The sequence below is a fragment of the Primulina eburnea genome, unplaced genomic scaffold, assembly GCF_022965805.1.
Source record: "Primulina eburnea isolate SZY01 unplaced genomic scaffold, ASM2296580v1 ctg1038_ERROPOS4800000, whole genome shotgun sequence".
NCBI classification, from domain to species: Eukaryota; Viridiplantae; Streptophyta; class Magnoliopsida; order Lamiales; family Gesneriaceae; genus Primulina; species Primulina eburnea.
In genome coordinates this window covers 23,898-47,778 of record NW_027330581.1, presented here as the reverse complement: position 1 = coordinate 47,778, position 23,881 = coordinate 23,898, and the positions used below count along the sequence as shown (strand labels likewise).

The following is a 23,881-nucleotide window of genomic DNA, read 5'->3' as shown; positions in this document are numbered from 1 at the left end:
TCAACAATCAATCAAATATTCAACTTCTCTCCAATTTTAGTAGTCCATCGACGACATATTTCTAGCTTAAATTTTATTTCTTAGATTAATTCAGATTTCATCACTATTTTCAGCTTATATTTCCTAATTTCTTTAGATGTCCAGCAGCTTATTTCAATTCTTCTTATTATAAATTTTATGCATATTTCCTGTCAATCCATGACGAAGTCAATTCGATTGTCATTATTAAATTTTACAGCTTTATTTTCATGACCAATCATCCGGTTCGATGGGTTCAAACCATAACTAACCCGGTCATGTTTCACTAATATAGTGTTTCATACCATGTACTATATTGTAAATATTTTATTAGGAAAGACTAACTTTGTCAAATGTCAAATGTCAAATTCTCTTTTCCAAATCTTCTTCTCCATGATATTATTATTTTTAGAAGAAAAAATATAATAAAACTGTTATTCAACCATTAAATTTAAAAAAGTGGGTCTCATGTGAGACCCACTCACGGATCTTAATCTTTGAGACGAGTCAAACCTACCATATTCACAATAAAAAGTAATACTTTTAGCATAAAAATTAATACTTTTTCATGGATGACCCAAATAAGAGATCTGTCTCACAAATACGACCCGTGAGACCATCTCACACAAGTTTTTGTCAATTTAAAAATTGGTCAATATTATGTTTCACCGATAAATTAACTACATATAAAATTATATTTTATTTAAATGTAATCTATATGTAAACATCATGTTGGATTTACTAGTTTAGATTGTTCAAAATTCCATTCATTTCATATTATTTATACAATCTTATGCGTTGAGGAAATACATATTCAAGCCTTTAATTTCTTTTTTTTTAAACAACAATGTTTTAGAATCAGTTTCTAAAAAATTATAAGTTCAATTTTTTGGTAAATAAAAAAAAGTCAAATTATAAAGTGATTGTCAGTTAATCGTAATCACAACTGTAATCGACGATTCATGAACCCTATTTTTTAAGTAACGTTTATAAATAATTAATAAATATGTTATGTTAAATAAAAAAAACAATAATTTTTAAGTAACCTTTATAAATAATTTTGGAACATATAATTGAAAACCATACATTTCAAAACAACTTAAAAAATATCTTAAATAATATTAAAGTTAGGAAATTTTTGCAAATATCTTCACAAGAACTAAAAAACCATCAATAATAAAATGTATATATGATCCGAATTATAATGTGAAGGCCCGAAGAAAATACTTGCTTGAAAATTTGTGAAAAATTTAAAAAAAAAATTTAAAAGAACTTACATGGTCTTACTCATAAAACTAACTGATGAATCAAGTTCAATGTTTAAAATAAAAGCAGCGGAATGAAATAATTGTTTGTCCAAAATAACAATTTTTAAAAAAATGTCCAATGACTGATAAAAATTTGTTTGCGGAATAAAATAAACACTGCTGCACTGAGGTCCTCGGGTGCCACTACTGCCGACCCAAGCTGGCTCACTGGTCCCCGCCCTCGGACCTGACCTCATCAGTACCTACAACAATCAAGTCTAGTGAGCCTAAAGACTCAGCATGCATATATCGCAGGTAACGAGTAAAAACTGAAGTAAAATATGCATGGGATAAAAATATCATGTCATGAGGCATGCTGAAAATAATCTGTACTCATGCTGAAAATAAACTGATCTGAGCAATTATAATACGTGCATAACTGAACTGATAATCACAGTAAAAATATTGCTCCTTGGAGCCTGTACTGAAATAACTGATAAAATTTTCTGTTGAGATTATGTTTTACGCCTGTGGCCACTGCACTAAGCTGAACTGATCGGTAACTGACTACCGGGGAGCCTGGAACTGAGCTGGCGGTCACTGAAGACCCGATGGTACCATCCTGAACTGATCGGTCACTGGCGACCGGGTGGTACCAACCTGAACTGAGCGGTCACTGGCGACCGTATAAATAATGCTCCCACATAGTGAATGCACCACAAGCCATATCGCATAAATCTCAAAAATAATCATTTTCTGTTTTCATGCACGTAATATAATTAAATGGCATAATTAAATATGAACAATTTCGATCTTCTTGCATTAAAATCATGTACTTGCTATATTTAAAAATACCTATATGACTTGATTGAAGAGTGAAAGAAGATATAAACATGCCTTAGTTTGTTTTGACAGAAAACAAACAAAATAACGACGCGGCGCGGCGGAGACGGAGTGCTCTTCTCTTCCTCACTTAATTCCTTTAAATTAAGCATGCACCATAATTATTATAAAAACATAAAAATCGTAAACGTGATGCATGAACATTAAAAATATTATGATTCGTGCTCAGGGCGCTGCTAGGACTAAAATCTCACCCGGGTGCAAAATGACCATTTTGCCCCTGGAAACCCAAAAATTACCATTTTACCCCTGGACCTCTAAAAATGACCCGAAGCTTACCGAACTCCTTAAAATATCCCAAAACATTATTAAAAGTATTTCTAGACGTAATCTCAAGCCAAAATCGCAGCTTATCTAATTCGTTTTAGAACTTAGACCGGCGTCCCGGTTTAACCCGAATCGAACCGAAACTTAACCAAAACATTCCCAAATTTATAAAATCTCCTACAAACACTTACACTGTGTTTGGCGGCCAAGATTTGGTGGGATTTGAGGGGATTTGGATTTCAAAATTCTATTTTTTATGTTTGGCAATTTGAGTCAAAAATGGAATTCGGATTTGCTTAGGATTTCATGAGATTTCATAGGATTTCAATAAGAATATCCAAATCCCATCAAATTTGATAAGATTTGATGGGATTTGGAATTTAAAAACACAGAATTACTTTTTTATCCAAATAAAATATACTATTTCATTCACCTATCATCACTGGCAAAAAGTATGACACAACAATCAAATAAACAAAAAAAAAACACATGATGATATAAATTCAATGCAAGTTACGTGTATTAATATAATTCATTATCTTGTATAATATAAAACTAATTATCATGAATCATCGTTTGATTCTTCAAATCATCTTCCCTTTTTATTTGGTTCTTATTTATAATAATATTTTGCATATTCGAGAAAAAGATTTCAAGTATCTCTATTTATTTTTGAGAACTTATATAAAAATCTTGTTTCTTCTCTTCATCATTCTTCACCAACACATCTCAAATTTCTCCACCAAAAATTTCTACACGGTTAGACTTTTTTTCCTTTTAACTTTTTTTTAGAAGATGAAAGCTTTTGTTTGAATTTTATAAGTTTCGTGTATTATTTTCTGATTAATATAATAAAAATTATAGTAATTACCAAATTCTCTTTTTACGTTTAATAGAGTGCATGTTGATGTCCAAAATCAATTTTTGTTGTTTGATCTTTATACTGGTATTTATTTTTTTTGTTTTTGTTATATTTTTGTTAATCATGCTTTTGTGTGCTACTAGTTTATTATTTCTGGTTATGATACATGTTGGATTTTTGCAATAGTTTTTTTATTTTGTATATGAAAAATTTATTTTATAGATGGATGGAGTCAAAGAATCAACTCGGCGATCACATATTGCGGTTGTAGCAATAGTAGCTTGTGTTGCTTACTTGAATATGTTATTTCATAAAAATAAGAGCTACATAAGTAACATCATATCAGAAAAAGATTCAAAAAGAGATGTAGTTAGGAAGGAATTAATGTATCGTATTGAAACCGATGAAAGAATTCGTGGGGTGCTTCGTATGGGGCCAACAACATTTATGAAATTTGTTACACTATTACGAGAGAAAACTTTCCTCAAAGATACTATTTACAGCAGCATAGAAGAACAATTTGCAAAATTTTTGTATGTTGTTGGGCAAAATGAAAGTACTCGCTCAATGGGATTTATATTTTTACGATCTGGAGAAACCATCAGTCGACATTTTCACAATATCTTGAAGGCGATCATATCTCTTCAAGATCAATTCATGATCCAACCTGATGGAAATGAGGTCCCACCTGAAATCTTTGATAATCATAGATTATATCCATATTTCAAGGTAAAAATATATAGATAAAACTTTTTTATTGTTTTATTAAAATTTAAGCCATAAATGTTTAAAAAATAATTTAATTTTGATACATATAATAGGATTGCGTTGGTGCAATCGATGGAACACATTTCCGTGTTAAAGTATCTAAAGAACATGTTGCAAGATATAGAGGAAGAAAAGATTTCCCAACACAAAATGTGTTGGCTGCATGTACCTTTGACTTGAGGTTTACATATGTGTTACCTGGATGAGAAGGTTCTGCAGCTGATGGACGTGTCCTTGAGGATGCACTCGAAAGAGAAGATAAGCTAAAAGTTCCAAATGGTATTTCATCATACATATACTAATAAATGTAAAAATGGTACATAAAAATATTATTAATCCTCAATTACTTTGTGTAGGTAAATTTTATCTCGTCGATGCTGGATTTATGCTAAGAGATGGTTTCATTGCTCCTTTCAGAGGAACCCGATATCATCTAAAAGAATACACTAATCGTGGGCCAGAATCCCAAAAAGAAATATTTAATCACAGACATGCATCTTTGAGAAATGCCATTGAAAGAGCATTCGGTGTTTTAAAGAAGAGATTTTCAATTTTAGCTAGTGGTGCCGAGCCCAACTACAACGTAGAGACACATTCCGAAATTATATTAGCATGCTGCATTTTGCATAATTTTCTCATGGGAGTAGATCCTGATGAAAGATTGATTGCTGAAGTCGATAGTGAACTAACAAATTATGAAGATATTGTGACTGAAGAAAATACAGCATCTCGTGGTAGATCTGATAGTGGTAGGCGTGGAATAATGATAAGAAATAGAATAGCGCAAGAAATGTGGGAAGATTATTCGTGTGGTCCTACTTAGAATATTTTGGTCGTCCTATAATTTAAATTTAATAATATTAAATTTGTTTGATTTATATGTAAAATTTGTTCTTTTTTATGAATTTATATTTTTTTATTGTTTTACTCAATAAACTAATTGCTAGTTGTCTTATCAGTAGACATTTTAATTATTTTTTTTATGATTTGAGCTTTGTAATGTTTATCACATCTTAGGAAATGAGTACTGATGCTCCAGCTATTGAAGCTGTCCACTACAAAAGTTGGACTCAACAGATGGATGAGTTTTTGCTTGATTTTTTACTTGAACAAAAGAATCAAGGACAAAAACCAGATAGAAATTTTTTTCAAGCTGCGTACAATGCTGCTATTGAGGCTATGAATTCCAAATTCACTATGAAAGTAAATAAAGATAACGTGCAAAATAGATTAAAAACTTTGAAAAGAAAGATGACCATTGCTTTGGAAGTCTTCAAACGAGGTAGTGGTTTTGGTTGGAATGACATAACAAAACAAATTGAAGCACCAGAGGAGGTTTGGGATACATTAATCAAGGTATGCATTGTTATTGTGTTCATTTTTAATTGTTTTTTATTTTTTTCATTTGTTATTATCTTAAAATATCAATATAATGTAATTAGGTATATCCTGAAGCTAAACATGTCCGACATATTGCAATTCCGTATTTTCCTGTGCTTCGAGAAATATTTGAAAAGGATAGAGCTACTGGAAAAGGAGCAGAAACTGGAAAAGAGAAGACACGTCGTTGGGCAAGAGAGGGGAAAGAGCCGAGCTATGGAGAATATTCAAGAATAGAAGAGATCGATCGGTTGGTAGCCGAGCAACATATACATTTAGAAATTTTGGATGATTTTGAGGAGGAGAATGTTCAACAAACATTTGTTCCTCATTCATCGCCCACAAATAATAATTCTAAAGTTGGCAAGAAAAAAGTGTCAAAATTTGATGAAATGAATGAGAGGTTTGACACTTTGAATAACACGATCTCACAAATTGCTAAGGCGATGGATGTCAATGAACAGAGCAAGCGTCGATGTGAAGAGATATACACTGAACTGACAAAACTTAATGGAGTAGATGAAGATTTCATTTTTGCAGCAAGTGATTATCTTATGTCAAATCCAACTGCAGCCGATTTTTTCTTGGGGATTCCACATCATGCTCGTCTTCGGTGGTTGAATTGGAAAATGAACAACTCATCTTAGGATAAAATATGAATTTGATTATGCATTAGATTCGTTGATGAATTTATTGATATTTTAGATTGTTTTGGTTTCTTTATTGATAATTTTTCTGGATTTAAGTTTTCATATTTTAAATTTGTTTGATGTTTTTTTTTAATTATTATTTTATGTGCACTATGATTAATAAGGGTAGCTTAGTAAAATTTTAAAATTTCAAATTCGAATCTTTTTTTCTCCAAACAAGAAATGGATTTGTAAATACTATTTTTAACTTTTAAACCAAACACCAAATAGAATTCCAAATCCTTGAATTTCAAATCCAATTCCAAATCCAATTCCAAATGCCATAAAATCGTCTCAAATCCTGGATGCCAAACACACTGTTAAAGTTCCTGAAAACCATGCAACCAATCCCCTAAACCCACGGCTAAATTATTCAGAAACTACACACTCTCGGTCCATTCACCATTCACCACCTCATTCACCCCTTTTTCCCAAATTTCACTCCATCAGCTAATCACTGATGCACCAGCTCTTAACCCACCTGACATGGACCTAGGTTAGACCCTAACAAACCCATATTAACCACACAATCGATCCCATGCAAGCCACAGCCTGTGAAGAGACGCGCGATGCCCAACTCTCACCGAGACTACTCCTTAGTGTTTGCACCAGCTCGAACGATTTCTTGGCTCGTTCCAGTAGGTCTTGAACCACTCCAGGCCTTGACTCAGACCCTCCAGAGACGAGTCCATGGCTCAGATCGGTCCTCGATTTGGTGGTTCAGCCCTTGCACTAAATCTCCCCAAAACGAGAAACTTGCACTACTACACTCTCGGCCTCTTCCCAAATCTGTCCAGACCTTACATCAGCTCCAAGACTCCACAAACCTGCTATGGACAGTCCCTTAACCTCGAACTAATAGCAACCCTTTGCTCGAAATTCAGAAGAAACGTGAGTAGCAATGCATGGAGTGAAAAATACATGTCAAAACCGAAAATCAATCGTGTTCACGTTTGGATCAAGAGTTTTCATGCAAGAATACATCTATAACAGTAATATTAACGTGATGATGCACAAATGATGTTACAAGGCATGCCTGATGTTGATTGACGGCCAAAACAAGAGGAGGGAGACCCGGGGTGAATTTCTCCTTTGCAAGGAATGAAGGCCGAAGGTTTTTCCTTGAGCTGCTGCTGAGAAAAACGAGGGGAGTGGGAGCTGAGGGGTGGGTGTCGGCTGATTTGAAATTAGGTTTAGGTTAATTAGTTGTTTAGGTGTTAATTATATAGATAAAATATTAGTTAATGGGCCTAGATTGTTTAATTTAAATATTAAAAAGATGATTAAGCTCTATCAACTCAAAAGTAGGCCCATTAAGCTCGAACCCACTTCCGAAAAATATATCGAGTTGTAAAGATTTTTAAAATATTAGCCGAACCCTTAAAAAGTCTCCTGATTCGCTAAAATTTACGTACCGATAAAAATAAAACCTCGCGAGTAAAAATACCCTAATAAAATCCTATTTTAGAAAAATACACTTAAAATGCTCTAAATTAATTTATAAAAATTAATCGTGTAATTAAAATAATTTTCTGAAAATTCCCCGGTCTCTGATCCTCGTTCAAACGTGAAATGCAACTTAAAAATCTTAATGCACGAACTTTTAACATTTTATGAACTAAATTCCATCATGCATGGATTATGCATAAAGTGCATAAAATAATTAAATACAATTTAATGGAATGAACATGCTAAATTACCACTTCTTAAATGAGTCTTTATTAGCTTATCTCCATACTCCATCTCCAGTCCGGCCTCACTTATTTAATTGAAAAGGTAACAATTAAACAACTGCGTAAAATAAATAAATTTAAAGAAAAAAAATTTAAATACTCATGCGATAAAAATCATTTTAATTTAAATACTAGGAATTATGCATGGCTTATACGCAGTCCAAATTACGGGTTCTACATATAATATGTATGTATATTATTTCGATAATATAAAGGCAAAAACTTGTGTGAGACGGTCTCACGGGTCATATTTTGTGAGACGGATCTTTATTTGGATAATCCATGAAAAAGTATTACTTTTTATGCTTAGTGTGTGTTGGTTGAGTGGATTAAATAAGGATAGATTAATAGTCAAATATTTATCGTTAAAATTTTAAGTTATTTTAATAATCATTTTGACCCGGTTTAAGATTCAATTTTATGGATACTATTTGATTAATAAAATTAGATCTTAAATCGGGTCAAAATGATTATTAAACATCTTAAAATTTTAACGATAAATATTTGACTATTAATCTATCCTTATTTAATCCACTCAAGCAAATACGAATATTACTTTTTATTGTAAATATGAGTAAGATTGACCCGTCTCACAGATTGTGATCCATAAGACGGTCATTAGACCTACTCTATATATATTACGTTATATTGAATTTTTGGAAAGAAAAAAATAGATAAAATATTAAAAAGTCCGGAAACTAATTAAACTTGTAAAATAGAGTATTGTTCTTCTTCTTCTTCTTCCCTGTTTCTCCGGATCCAACGAAGATGATCCGCCATTGATACAAAAGCAAGCTCAGATCGAAAGCTGTACATACATCGTTTTCCTGCAGCTATATGTCTCCTTCACCTAATTACGAGTTCCAGGAATGGTGGAATAAGCAACGTACCGACAACGAACAATCCGACCACCATTTATTGCAAAACTCCGCTTTCCTAACTGTAGACATTCAGAGCCCCACATCAACCGCCGCCAAGGACCGTTCCCGCAGCGCGCGGCAGCTGTCTTGGATTTACCTCCTCAAGTTCCATCAAATCACTCACACCGTTGCTTTCTTTACTAATGGATTCATATCCATCATTCGCACTGCGAATCGTCGAATCACTACGGCCTCCGCCGTCCCTAGATTCGAGTCTCGCTTTTACAAGATTATCAAATTCTTCTTGTTTATCAGTGTGTGCCTCCTTATCTTCGAGCTCTTTGCATACTTTAAGGGTTGGCATTTCAGTCCTCCTACGTTGGAGTCTGAGGTCGAAGATTTACTGGAGTATGTTTATGCCAAATGGTTGGTAACTAGGGCGAACTATTTGGCGCCACCTTTGCAGAGTCTGGTGAATGTGTGCATTGTGTTGTTCTTGGTACAGTCCGTGGATCGATTGGTTTTGGTGCTGGGATGTTTGTATATCAAGCTCAGAGGGTTGAAGCCGGTGGCGGAGATGGATAATGAGCAGGATGATGAAACTGGGAGTGGGAATGTGGACAATTTCCCGATGGTGCTACTGCAAATTCCTATTTGCAATGAGAGGGAGGTAAGATGATGCAGGCTTTCAAATCTTTCGAATTAAAAGTTCAACACTTCTTCCACACATGTATTGTATTTGTCCCGCCACTTACTGACTATGTTTTGTAATGCACTCTGAAGTTTTTCAATGACGGTGATAAACGTGATGTTTGAAATCCATTAAAAGAAAGCTTGTGAATTGCGCCATTACATGACAACAGAACAAACTCAGAATAAGAAAGAAAGAATGGTGTTTCACATTTATGCCATTTATGTGGAATTATAATTATAATTAGGCATTAGTTTCAATTCTTTAGTTTCACTGAGACCTTGTTACAAGCATGTGTCGAAGAAGTGTTGAATATACACAAATTTTGTTTGTTTTGATTGTATGAAACATAATCACTTCTCTTTATGACAATGCCGGAGAAAACTGATAACATGATTGCATTATCACGATATGCAGATATTAAATGCGGTTTCTATTTAAATTTCTGTATTCATATGATGCTTAATTGATTGAATGGCATAGGTAACCAGGATACGGCTGTCTGCTTGAAAAGACTTAAAATTTGCATGGTATCTGATAAAAATTTATGAAGTTTAGATATAGCAGTCAGTTCTACAAGGACCTCCTTTTGTGCTCGAAGAAGTTGTTTTACACATTCCTCTCATTCAATTTTTAATCATTGCCGAAAAACAAATATTGGAAGGGTGCAAAATTGGTGCTTGACAAAATGCTACAAAAAGAACGCTTCTTTGTTTTTAGGTGAAAATTATTGACAAAATGCTCAGGCAATCAAGCTGGTAATTCTGTTTTTACAATCCTTTATCATGCTGGGTCTATTTGCATCTTTGTACTATAAATCACACTCTCGTACATCCTTTGTTGTTGTTTACATGCAAAGCATTTGTGGCTCACAAATAAGTTTGATAATTGTCTTTGATAATAGTGTTCATGCTTGAAATGGTCATTCCTCCAGCTTCAGTGAATGTTTGTGACTTGGTTCCATGACACTAACAGAATAATCTCATTAGAGAAATGGATTTGACCTCTATTCCATCGGACTATTCTGTTTACTTCTTTTTCCTTAGGATTGAAATCCAGGAGCCTAATAAGCTGATGCTATTACAGTGGTTTGAGTTATTTTGACACAGAATCACTTTGTTTTCATAAATTTATTATTCAATAACTTTTTGTTCAAATTATTTTAATGTTCTTTGTATTTAGTGCAAAGTCCACAATAGGCACATGAAAATGAAAACTTGTTGAGAAATATTGAAAAGTTGTAAAGAGTTGGTATAATCTAATGATGCAAGTATGAAGTACCTAATATTTTCAGGTGATTAATGACCTTTGAGTTCCATCTGAAAATTATACATACTGGTGCTTCTAATTTAGAACGATTATGTTTATGGGAATCATTTCAAATTTCTTTCTTGGATAAAAGTTTTTCCAGTGACTCTTAGTGCAGAGGAAAAGGAAATTTGAAAATTAGACTTTGGATTCTGTATTTCTGCATTATGAAAATGTGGATATGATTTAGATAATCAGTAGCTCTGAGGTTTGTTGTTCTTTGATGCTGCTTCAGGTATACCAGCAATCTATTGCAGCTGTATGCATCCAGGATTGGCCCAAGGAGAAGATGCTCGTACAAATATTGGATGATTCAGATGATACAGATGTTCAATCGCTTATTAAGGCAGAAGTGCAGAAATGGCAACAGAGGGGTGTGCACATCATATACAGACATCGTCTTATTCGCACTGGATATAAAGCTGGGAACCTTAAATCTGCAATGAATTGTGATTATGTAAAAGAATATGAGTTTGTAGCTATCTTTGATGCAGATTTCCAGCCAGCACCAGATTTTTTGAAAAGAACTATTCCTTACTTCAAGGTAATCAGATTACCATATAAATGTGAAGTGGACTTAGAAATGTAAAAAGTAAAAAAAATTGTAAGGATTGTGTGTCTTGATTGAATTTAATTTGTGAGGCTACTAAGTATTTTTTCCATTCAGACTTTGAAATAATTAATATCTTATTGTTGTAAATATGATTGGAAACTAAAAAATGCCTATAGTTATGAATAATACCAATTGAAATATCAAATGCTACAAAAATATGAACCACAATGGACAAGGTGACTAAAAAATTGCTAGCGCCAATAGTCATTGCTCTATAAGGTAGGCCTGAAAAATAATACAGTACAATCACCCGGGGACCTCTTTTACTTAAATTCTGCTTTTGAAAAAATTGCTACAATCATCTTGCAATTTCTTATCACCACCTTTTCTCCCAAATTAAGAGATAGTAAGAACTTGGGGTTCCACCGAGTATCAATCTCTGGCCCTTCTTACCGAAAATACATGTTCACATCTGCAACGCTGAAGAATATTTCTGTTTGCATGAATCTGAAATATTTATTACTCAAATTCGTTATTAAGGTGTAGAATATTTGTCAAAGACTACTAATTGAATCCTTCATTTTGAAGGGAAAAGATAACCTTGCATTGGTGCAAACTAGGTGGGCTTTTGTCAACAAGGACGAGAATCTGCTTACAAGATTGCAAAACATAAATCTGGCATTCCACTTTGAGGTTGAGCAACAGGTCAATGGGTGGTTCATCAACTTTTTTGGTTTCAATGGAACTGCTGGTGTCTGGAGAATCAAAGCCCTAGATGACTGCGGTGGTTGGTTGGAGCGTACCACTGTTGAAGACATGGATATTGCTGTTCGCGCTCACCTTTGTGGTTGGAAATTTGTTTACTTGAATGATGTTAAGGTTTGTGCACATGAAGATTTTTATTGTCGTCAATGCATTTTAAGTTTGTGATTAACAATTCTCATGTCTGCAGTGCTTATGTGAACTTCCCGAGTCTTATGAAGCATACATAAAGCAGCAACACCGCTGGCATTCAGGACCCATGCAGTTATTTCGTCTTTGTTTTGTTGACATTCTGCATTCCAAGGTTGGTACAACTGATGTATATGTTTTACTGTCTGGTTGCTGAGTGCATGGATAATGTGATAATGAAGTTAATCAGGAAGCTACCATATGTTGCATTTACGATGAATTTAAATGTGAGGATATAATTGATGTTTCTTTTATATATAGATACATGTTGAGAAGTTAATATAAGAAAACACAAAATTTATATGTCGTGGCTAGAGTGAAAACTCTTTTTTGGGACAAATATAATATTTCTTATGACTAAACCACAATAAAATTATACCAAAGATCTGACATAATAACATCATATCGGATTTTATGATGCATTCTTTGATTCTAAATAAAAAGATATAATAAATATGGGGCTTGATCTTCAAATCATGAAATTGTTGTTGGAAACTATTTGGCCAATTGCCGTCGATTGGAAGAAATGAAATCAGACTTGGAGAATGCCACTTGTAAATTTGGATGCAGTTTTTTCTTTTGAACTTAGCTCTTAATGCAAAGGATTGATAATTGACTTGTAGCTGTACTTTACACAGCAAAAGAATGGAGCCATGTTTTGGTTTTATTTTCCGAGTTATGTAGAAATACATTTTTTGGGTATTATGATTTATGTTTGATTTTGTTTCCTGGTGGAGATATTTTGATTTAAATTTCATTTCATATAAAGTAAATAATTATCACCTTCCATTTATTGCTTTAAAAAAATTTCAATGCTTTAATACATCAGTGGTTATCAAGCTGTCAACACATTAATCACACTGTTGGATATTTCAGGTGAGTTTCGTCAAGAAAGCAAACCTAATATTTCTTTTCTTCCTTCTGCGGAAGCTTATACTACCATTTTACTCATTCACACTCTTCTGCATAATTCTCCCGTTGACTATGTTCCTACCCGAAGCTCAGCTGCCTTTTTGGGTTGTCTGTTACGTCCCTGGACTAGTCTCCATATTGAACATCCTTCCATCCCCACGATCATTTCCATTTATCGTGCCCTATCTTCTTTTTGAAAACACAATGTCTGTGACCAAATTTAATGCAATGATATCTGGGCTCTTCCAGTTGGGAAGTTCTTATGAGTGGATTGTTACCAAGAAACTCGGTAGATCATCAGAAGCTGATTTAGTTGCCATTGTTGAAAACGAATACACACCTATGGTGGAGAGTGGGATCCCAAGGTCATCCTCCGAATCAGGTCTGCCCGAGCTTAACAGACTAGAGATGACCAAGAAATCTTTAAAAAAACGAAGAAATCGTTTGTACAAAAAGGAGCTTGCTCTTTCGTTTATTTTGTTGACTGCCTCTGTTAGAAGCTTGCTATCTGCTCAAGGAATTCACTTCTATTTCCTCTTGTTTCAAGGAATCACTTTCCTCATCGTAGGTCTCGATTTGATTGGAGAACAGGTGAGTTAATTCAAATTTTTTATTTGTCGCGATGGAGAAAATTCTTTGCATGGATTGCTGCCCCAGGAAAACCCAGCACCCTCGAGTACAATTTTTTACCTGATCTTTCGTATGACTTTGTGAAGGACGGGTTCCCTTTTTTCCCACGTATTGTATAGTTATCGCAAGATTGCTATATCATTTCATTGCAATATGCCTAACACCGGTTTTACTGTCGAAATGTTCATGAAGATGGTATACATAGTGGCCACGATGATTGTACAAACTATCTTATGTTCGTTAGTATGATGTAATCTATTGTACACGCCATGTTTGTAAATTTTGGAGAATTTTTTTCGTCAGCAGTCGCAAAATTTCCATTCTTTTTTCTTTGTTATCGACAGTTGATGTATAATTAGAATAGTAACATTTTTTTTAATGAAAGGAGCAGTACCTAAAATCTTCTTGAAGGCTGAAAAGATTTGGTGATTATCTGTTCGTAGCTCAATAAATTCTAATGTTTACAGTTTATATCAACAATCTTGTGATTTTATTGGGATTCCAGTTTCCGGGGACACTGTTTCCCTTCCCTTTTACCGTTGTTGCAGGCGTTCATCATATACACGGCTTAACTTGTACGCATATTGATAAACTCAAATTTTACAGAGATTTTAGTGATTTTATTTTATAATATGTGTTTATTTGTAATTGTTATCCTTAATTATATGCTTATTTGAATTAATAGATTTGAATAAAAGAAGAAAAAAACCTAGTTCTGGAAATAAGATGATTGTACAAGATTTCAAAGATAATAAATACCAAAAGAAATGAAATAAAATATTCTCATATTTTATTATCTTGATAATATTGAATTTTTGGAAGAAAATCTTTTGTTAAAAATGAAGCTCACCATTTTAAAAATAAAATATATACAATCTTATCAACAATTTTGAAATTGACATCAACTTCAAAGATTTGGAGTGGTAGGCCCATTAAGTAGAGATTAAAAAAACGTACAGGAGAAGCAACAAAGAAAAAGAGAAGAAAGTGACAGAAGACTAGATAGAGACGTGAAAGAAGGGAGAGAATTGAAGTGAGGCAGAGAAGTGAGCAGAAGCGAAGGGAGGAAAGCAAGCAGAGAAGAACAGAAGTGAAGACAGCAACACGGAGGGAGAAGAAGAACACGGAGGAAGATAGAGGCAGATGAAAGAACACAAAGAAAAATCTCAACATACGAAAATCACTGAGAATTCCTCTTATTTCTTCTTGATTATGTTTTCTCCTATCAATTTAAACATGAGTTTTCACTTTTGTTTTGAATTTATGAAATATACTTTTATAGGCTAAGGTTACGATAGGGCCGAGACAAGTTATTCTTGATGTTTTGAGTTTGATTCAATTTTATTATTTATTTTTATTCATTGATTGATGTCGTTTATCACGCGTTCTTTTAATCTGAATAATTAAATTGAATATTTGTTAGTTAATATAAAATCAGAAGACGATATATTAATATTTGTTTCACTACATCATTCAACACGTGGTTAAACTAACTAGAAATAATATTTGGTTTCAATGTACGACTTTAGATTGAAAATTGAAATTTTACAGCAACTTAATACGATCGAATCTAATTAATTTCGGTTAGAAATAATTGGACTGTTTATTTAATGAGGTTTGTTGATTCGAGAAATCGTTTAATAAATAATTTTGAGAATTACGTCATGAATTAACTAATTAATTTATTGAATTTTAAATTTGACACGTAGATTATAAGATTGTTTCGATACCGTTGTCCGCCTTTGTCGTTTTTAAATAATTTGAATTTTTCGTTTAAATTAATAGTTTGGATTTTTTTTCTTTAGTTAATTTATTTAAATCATTTAATGTAGTTTTAATTAATTTATTTTATCACACTTGAATTTGATTAGCCAAAATTAGAAAAAATAATTCATATTCTAGTATTTAAACATCGATATCTGTGGTACGATACATAGACTCATCATCTAGTTACTATTACTTGACCTAGTCTGTTTGCTAGAATTATTTCCAACCGAAATCGTCGGTCAAATTTTTTGACGCCGTTGTCAGGGATCAAATTGTTTAATATTAAGATTTATTATTTTCTTGATATTAGACCTCTATTTAAGTTTGCTGATTTTACATATATTCGTAACTTTGAAGTTCATTTATTATTATTTTTTATTTAAAGGTGTTATCTAGCAGTGCATGAGTCATGCTAGAGGAGGCATAGAACTAGAGTCTTTTGTTCTAGTGATTGAGAATACTTTTCGACGTATATGTAGAGCACAAAATGAGCAATCGTCAGAATCTGACGTGGAAGAAGAATTAAAACTTGAGGACAATGTTGAAAGAGCAAGGATCAAAGCAATGAACAACAGGGAGGATGATCGTAAATATCTTAATAGACAAACTACTGGAGGTTATTGTTCGAGCATCACTCATTCTGCTGTGGAAGCAAACAACTTTGAGTTGAAGCCATCCATCATTCAAATGATACAATATCAAGTGAAATTTGGAGGATCGCAAACTGAGGATCCTAATGCGCATCTGGATGGATTCTTATCTATATGTAGCACGATCAAATTTATTGGAGTGAGCACATATGCCATAAGACTGAAACTTTTCCCTTTCTCTTTTCATGGTAACGCAGCCAAATGGCTTACATATCTAACAGTTGGCTCTATTACTATATGGAATGTTTTGGTGGAAAAGTTCATAAATCAATATTTTCCGCTCACTAAACTAGCACAACTGCATATGGATATTTCATTTTTTCGCCTGAAGGATAGGGAGACAGAATCCACGAGTTGCCTTGGAAATAATTTCAAATATGATGGAAAATAATGCAGGTTGACCAGACATTAAACTAGAAAAGAAGGCTGGAGCCCTTGAAATGAATGTGTTGAATGCACTTACTGCTAAGATTGATTGTTTGGCCCATAAATTCTCTCAATAGCAACCGAATCAATCAAATCAAGTCCAAGGAATAGTCAGCGAGGAACGACCCATTTTTGATGAAGAAGCGGTGAATTTCGCGAGAAATCAATGGAGACAACAATCACATACAATCCAGGATGAATGAATAAACCTAATTTTTTTTGGAAGAATACTGAGAATTCCCTCAATCCAACACATATTCCTCAACTGCCCATTCCTTAACAAGTGAGACAACAAGAGTTATTGGTACCTGCAACACCTCCAGGATTCAAGCAAGTGGATCAAAGACAACAGTTTTATAAAAACCGTTGTCTTTTGAGGGTCAAAGACAACGCTTTTTAGGGTCAAAGATGAACCGTTGTCTTTAAGCGTGTTTATTTGGACAATCGACAATAGTTTTGAAAAATTGTTTCCATATTTAGCGACGGTTTTGCTGAAACCGTCGCTAAAATTAGAGACGGTTTCAGCTAAACCGTCGTTAATTTAAAAATAACGATGGTTTTGCTTAAAACCTTCGCTAAATTTTAGCGACGGGGCATAATCCGTCGCTATGTTTTACTTAAAACCATCGCATGTTTTATATTAGCGACTGTTTTTCTTAAATTGTCGCTAATATTAGAGACGGTTGTAAGCAATTTGCGACTCCCGTCGCTATTAGCGACGGTTTAACCAAAAACTGTCGCAAATTGTTTATAAATATCCTCCCTCTCGGTTCATTTTCCTCCACACCTCTTTACAACACTTAAAAATTTTCTCTCTTACACGATGTTACCACTTCACAACACTTCAATTTTTTTTCTCTTACACGATTTTAGTTTTGATTTAGGGTAAATTTTTTCGCTTTAATTTTTGAAAAATTTTCAAGTGTTAGTTAAGATCATGAATATTGTTAGCATAGTCAAATTGTGAGTTTTTTTAGATTTATTAAAAGTAATTTTTTTTATTTTACTAAAAATATTAGCGACGGAAATCATGAAAACACTGTCGCTAAAAGTAGCGACGGATTTTATGGCAAATTGGTGACGGTTTATTAAACCGTCACTAATTAGGGACGGTTTAGCATAAATCCGTCGCTAATTTTATTTGCGACGGTGTTTAAAATTTTAGCTACAACAACAATGAAAAACCGTTGTCTTTGAGCTAACCTTTTAACAATAGGGGCTTTAACAACGGTTTTTAAGACATACGACAACGGTTTTTCACCGTTGTATTTAGGCTTTTTTTCTTGTAGTGTGGAGAAGTGAAATCAAATATGGAAGATGCTAAGAAACATATCAATCACATCACCACTACACGGAAGACATGTAAGAAAGGTAAGGGGTTTGATTTTAATGATATTATTGATATTAATAATAGGGGTGTCAATCGGGTGGGTTGAGTCGGGTTTCGGGTCAACCCGCGAATTTTTTTTTTCAACCCGAACCCAACCCGAACCCGAAGCAACCCGAAAACCCCCAACCTGAACATGAACCCGTATAACCCGACTCAATCCGTCTAACCCGCCTAACCCGATTTTTATTAATTTTTCTTAAAAAATTAATGAAAAAAATTCAAAAAAATAAAAAATTATAATAATATTTTAATTTAAACACATAATAACAAAATATTCAATTTAACTTTGAAAGTTTAATCGTAGAAAATTAAAAGTATATTTACTAAATCAAATAAAAAATTGTTAAAAAATAAAAATATGCAAAATAAATATTAAATTATGAAAATTTATCATATAAATATACAATAAATTTTGTTCAAACATACAATATATAAAAATATAGGTAATATTTTCAAAAAAAAAAAGTTCACGGGTCAACCCGCGACCCAACCCGAAACCCGCCTATCATGGCACTAACCCGAATTCACCCAACCTGAACCCGAAAAACCCCAACCTGAACCTGATTTTTTTCGTGTTGGGTCGTGTCGGGTTGACGGGTCGTGTCGCATTTTGACACCCCTAATTAATAACTCCCTTTTCCTCAAAGGGCAAGGCAAGTGCCATTGGATCATCAATTTTCAAAATTCCTTGAAGTTTTTAAGAAATTGCACATAAATATTTCTTTTGCAGAGGCTTTGGCTCAAATCTCGCCTTATGCTGAAATTGTCTAAAAATATGAAACTTTTTGATTTTGAAATTATTAAGCTTTTTGAGGAGTGTTAAATTATTTTGCAAAATAAATTACCTCTTAAGCTTAAGGATCCAGGTAGTTTCTCCATTTCTTGAATTATAGGTAGTTCTAATTTTAACAAGGCATTGTGTGATCTTGGTGCTAGCTTAAATCTTATGTCTTATTCTTGTTTTGAGAAATTGGGGAGTGGAGAAGTTCAACCAACCATTATTTCCCTTCAACTTTCTGATAGATCTATTAAATATCCTAGAGGGGTTATAGAGAATGTTTTGGTTGAAATTAATAAATTTATATTTTTAGTTAACTTTGTTGTGATAGAGATGGAGAAGGATCGTGAGATCCCATAATTTTATGTCTCCATTTCTTAGCTGCTGGAAGAGCTCTCATAGATCACTACAAGAAATTCATTAATAACAACACACGTACAACAACGGTTTTTAGGGTCAATGACAATGGTTGTCGATTAAAGTTTTTTTTCGACAAAAAACAACGGATTGAGGATGATTTTGCTAACCGTCACTAGTAAATTAGCGACGGTTTTAGGTAGAACCGTCGCCTTCATAAATATAGCGACGGTTTTTCTACCACCGTCGCTAAATATAGCAACAACATCCTCCATTCATTGTTTTTTGTCGAAAAAACACTTTAATCCTAAACTGTCTCTAAATATGGCAACAACATCCTAAATATAGCGACGGTTAAACCCAAACCATCGCAATATTTCAAAATTAAAAAAACCGCCATAATTAGCGACCGTGTTAAGTAGAACCGTCGTTATTAGCGACGGTTATACCAATAACCGTCCACCATCGCTAAAATTAGCGACAGTTAGTTCATGATTTCCGTCTCTAAGTTTAGCGACAGTTAGATCATGATTTCCGTCGCTAATTTTTTCGGGAAAAAATTACTTTTAATAATTTAATAAATCTAAAAACTTACAATTTGAATAATTAGCGACGGTTTTACATTAATCTGTCGCTAATTTTGTAGGCGACGGTTTTTCAAAAACCGTCGCAAATTGTGGCTACAACAACGGAAAAAAAACCGTTGTCTTTGAGTGCAGCCTTTAACCACAGGGGCTTTAACAACAGTTTTAAAATACCTACGACAACTATTTTTCACCGTTGTCGTAGGCCTTTTTTCTTGTAGTGGATGTACAAAAGGGTGAGTCAGTTTCGAGATTGAATGATGAGAATGTAACTTAATGTTTTTCGTAGTATGAAATATTCTATTGATTATTCTGATTGTTATATAATAGACGGTATTGATGATATTTTTGAGTAAAGTGTGCATGATAATTTTATTGAAGACCCACTAGAGATGTTTTTGGTGAACCCAAAATCCATGGAGTCAAATAGAGAAGAGGTTGAGGAATGCATGAACTACTTGGAAGTATCAAAGTTTTTTCCAAGATCGGTAAATTCAAAGATTGAAGAGCTTGAGAATATTTCAAAATCACTTAAATCATCCATAGAAGAACCCTCATTTCTCGAACTCAAACAACTTCCTCCTCATTTAAAATATTTATTTTTAAAAGAAGAAGATAAACAAATAGTAATTGTTTCTTCCTCCTTGACATGTGATGAAGAAGATAAGCTCTTGAGAGTGCTGAAGGATCACACATGTGCCATTGGATGGAGCATAGCTTACATCAAGGGGATTAGTCCATCAATGTACATGCAAAAAATTTTAATGGAGAAGGAGCACTCTCCCACTATTCAACCCCAAAGGAGACTAAAACTCAGCTATGAAAGAGGTCGTCAAAAAGGAGGTAATTAAACTCCTTGATGCAGGTATGATCTTTCCTATATCTGATAGCAAGTGGGTAAGTCATGTGCATGTTGTTACTAAGAAAGGGGGATCACTTTGCTGAAAATGAAAATAACAAGTTAATCGCTGCTAGGACGTGACTGGATGGCATGTTTGTATTGATGATCACAAATTGAATGATGCCACAAGAAAAGATCATTTCTCCTTACTTTTTGTTGATCAAATGTTAGAGCGTTTAGCAGGTCATACTTTTTTTTTTTTGTTTTCTTGATGGTTATTTTTTATATATGAAAATCCCCATAGACCCTGAAGATCAAGATAAGACAATTTTTACTTGTCCTTATAGTACTTTTGCTTATAAAAGAATGTCATTTTGTTTGTATAATGCTCCTGCAACTTTATGATGGTGATTTTTCATGACATGGTTGAAAAGTATATTGAGGTTTTCATAGATGACTTGTCTGCTTTTGGTTATTTCTTCGACTCTGTTTGGTTAATTTGTTAAAAGTGATAAAGAGATGTGAAAAAATAAATCTTGTGCTTAACTTGGAGAAATTTTATTTCATGGTAAAGTAAGGAATTGTCATTGGTCACAAAATTTTTGAAAAAGAGATTGAAGTGGATATGACTAAAATAGAGATCATAGAAAAGCTTCATCCTCCTACTAATGTCAAGAGAATTCATGGTTTTATTGGGCATGTAGGTTTTATAGGCGATTTATCAAGGATTTCTCGAGCATTGCTAATCCTTTATCTAATATGCTAATAAAAGATGTTCTTTTTGTTTTTCCTGAGGATTTTTTACAAGCTTTTCGAGTATTAAAGCAAAAGTTGACCGCCACACCAGTTATTGTCGCACCAGATTGGAATCTACCTTTTGAACTCATGTGTGACGTTAGTGATATTGCGTTAGGGGTTGTTTGGGGCAAAAGAGGGACAAATTCTTGCGTGTAATCTACTATGCAAGCATGTAACTTTCAGGAGCTCAATTGAACTACGCTACTAAAAATAATGAGTTGTTTGTTGTTGTGTTTTCTTTGGACAAGTTTCGGTCATAACTTGTAGAGATTAAAGTGATAGTCCACATGGATCATTCAGCTTTGAAGTATATCTCTTAAACAATAAGGATGCCAAGCTAAGATTGAATCCTTCTACTACAAAATTTTACATAGAGATCGTGGAACGCAAGGGGACTGAAAACCAAGTTGCTGATCATCTATCGAGATTGGAGAAGCCTGAGGAAGTTAAGTATGTAATTAGAGATGAATTTCTAGACGAGAAACTTTATGTCATCTCTAATTTACCATGATATGCTGATTTTGTGAATTATTTGTCATGCAAATTTATTAATTCTCATCTCACATATCAGCAGAAAAAGAAGTTCTTCTCAGATTTAAAATATTATCTTTGGTAAGATCCTCTTTTGTTTAGAATTTGTGCATTTGGCACTACTCTTAGGTGTATTCCGACGGAAGAGGTAAATTTTATACTTTCACATTGTCATATTAGTCCAACTTGAGGAAATTTTGGGGCAATAAAAACTGTTATAAAAATCCTTGAAGTCTGATTCTATTGTCCTACCTCATTCAAGGATGCACACACTTATGTTTTGAATTGCAATGAATGTCAATGTGTTGGTAATATTTTAAGCAGACACGAAATGTCATTGAATAATATTTTAGTCTGTGAATTGTTTGATGTTTGAGGAATTGATTTCATAGAGCCTTTTCCAGGTCCTTTAGGTAATAAATAAATTTTGTGGTTGTATATTATCTATCCAAGTGGGTGGAAACAAGTTCTTATAGAACTAATGACTCTAAGGTGGTGATCTAAATTTTAAAGAATTTTTTTTTTTACAAGATTTGACACACCTAGAACCATTATTAGCGATGGTGGAACACATTTTTTTGTAATCGTCATTTACTTTTTTGGCTAAGTATGGGGTCAAGCACAAGGTGGCAATACCTTATCCTCCTCAAACTAGTGGTCAAGTAGAAGTGTCAAATAGGGAGATTAAAACAATTCTTGAGAAGATCGTTGGATCTTTGAGGAAAGATTGAGTTAGTAAATTGGATGATGCATTGTGGGATATAGAATAACATTCAAAACCCATGTAGGAACCTCTCATTTTCATTTGGTCTATGAAAAATCTTCTCACCTTCGTGTTGAACTAAAGAATAGGGCATTATGGGCTACTAAAATTTTGAACTTTGATGTGCAAGCTACAGGCGATCAACATCTTCTACAACTTAATGAGCTGGAGGAACTTCGTCTTGATGCATACGAGAATGCAAAAATCTACAAGGAAAAGACAAAGAAGTGGCGTGATGCAATGATCGTGAATATGGAATATGAGTCTGGACAAAATTGCACGATCCGAACTAATTTATAAAAGGAGTTGTCTAGCTATAGACAATAAATTTAGCACTTGGCGGGAGGTAGCCCAGTGATATATTTTATTTCGTTTCATTTTATTTTTTATTGTTTCAGTCTATTAGTTTAATCATATGTGATTTTGGTTTGTGTAGGGAATGTTGGAATGAAGTAATATGATTTAGATTCTAGAAAAGCTTTAACAATTGAAACAAGCTATCACAAGCATTGAGGAATTCTACTTAAACGTTTACTGCTTAAAATAACTGCTGAAATATATTTTTTTAAAAGCTATAACCAAAAATATACACACTCATAAACATTTAAATAATTTAATCCGTCTATGTATAACCGCGGCACCCAGCGTCGGGAAAATCAACGAAATTATTATCCATCCACTAAGCCTTGGCCTTTACAAGTTTGTGTTCGTGTTCGTATTAGTCACAACCAACTTCCTTACCTCAAAAACATGTCATCGTATTCATCATTTATTCCTTAAAATCAAGAATGCGACGTAGTTCCATAAAAATTCATGTTCGTGGTAACATATGCATTTAAAACATGTCAAGTTTATATCAGGGCGCTGCAAGGACTCTAACTCGACCCGCGTGCAAAATGACAATTTTGCCCCTGAAAAACCTAATTGATCATTTTATCCCTGTACCTCAAAATTTCGACCTGAAGCCAACCAAACACCTTAAAACATCTCGAAACATATTTATAATCTTTTCCTAGACGTAACCTTGAACTCTTCCCGTACTTTTACTATTCGTTTTAAAACTTGGACTGGTGTCCCGTTTTAACCCGAATTAACCCGAAACTTAACCAAATATTTCCAAACTTAAACCAGGCCCTAACCGTACCCTACCAGCCCTTAAACCACCTAGACTAGACCACTTAAGACTCTCAAAAAGCACCTAAAAGTTGCTGGATTTTTCTGCAC

The 23,881-nt window shown here is 33.6% G+C and overlaps 1 protein-coding gene across 1 annotated transcript; it reads left to right on the top strand.

The window, feature by feature from the left end:
- Positions 1-8,551: 8,551 nt before the first annotated feature.
- On the top strand, positions 8,552-14,166 carry LOC140820426 (probable xyloglucan glycosyltransferase 6). Its single transcript, XM_073180715.1, has 5 exons — positions 8,552-9,397; positions 10,962-11,270; positions 11,868-12,158; positions 12,232-12,345; positions 13,107-14,166. The coding sequence occupies exons 1-5, from the start codon at positions 8,705-8,707 to the stop codon at positions 13,740-13,742; spliced, it is 2,043 nt and encodes a 680-aa protein (XP_073036816.1). The 5' UTR covers positions 8,552-8,704; the 3' UTR covers positions 13,743-14,166.
- The last annotated feature ends 9,715 nt before the right edge of the window (positions 14,167-23,881 follow it).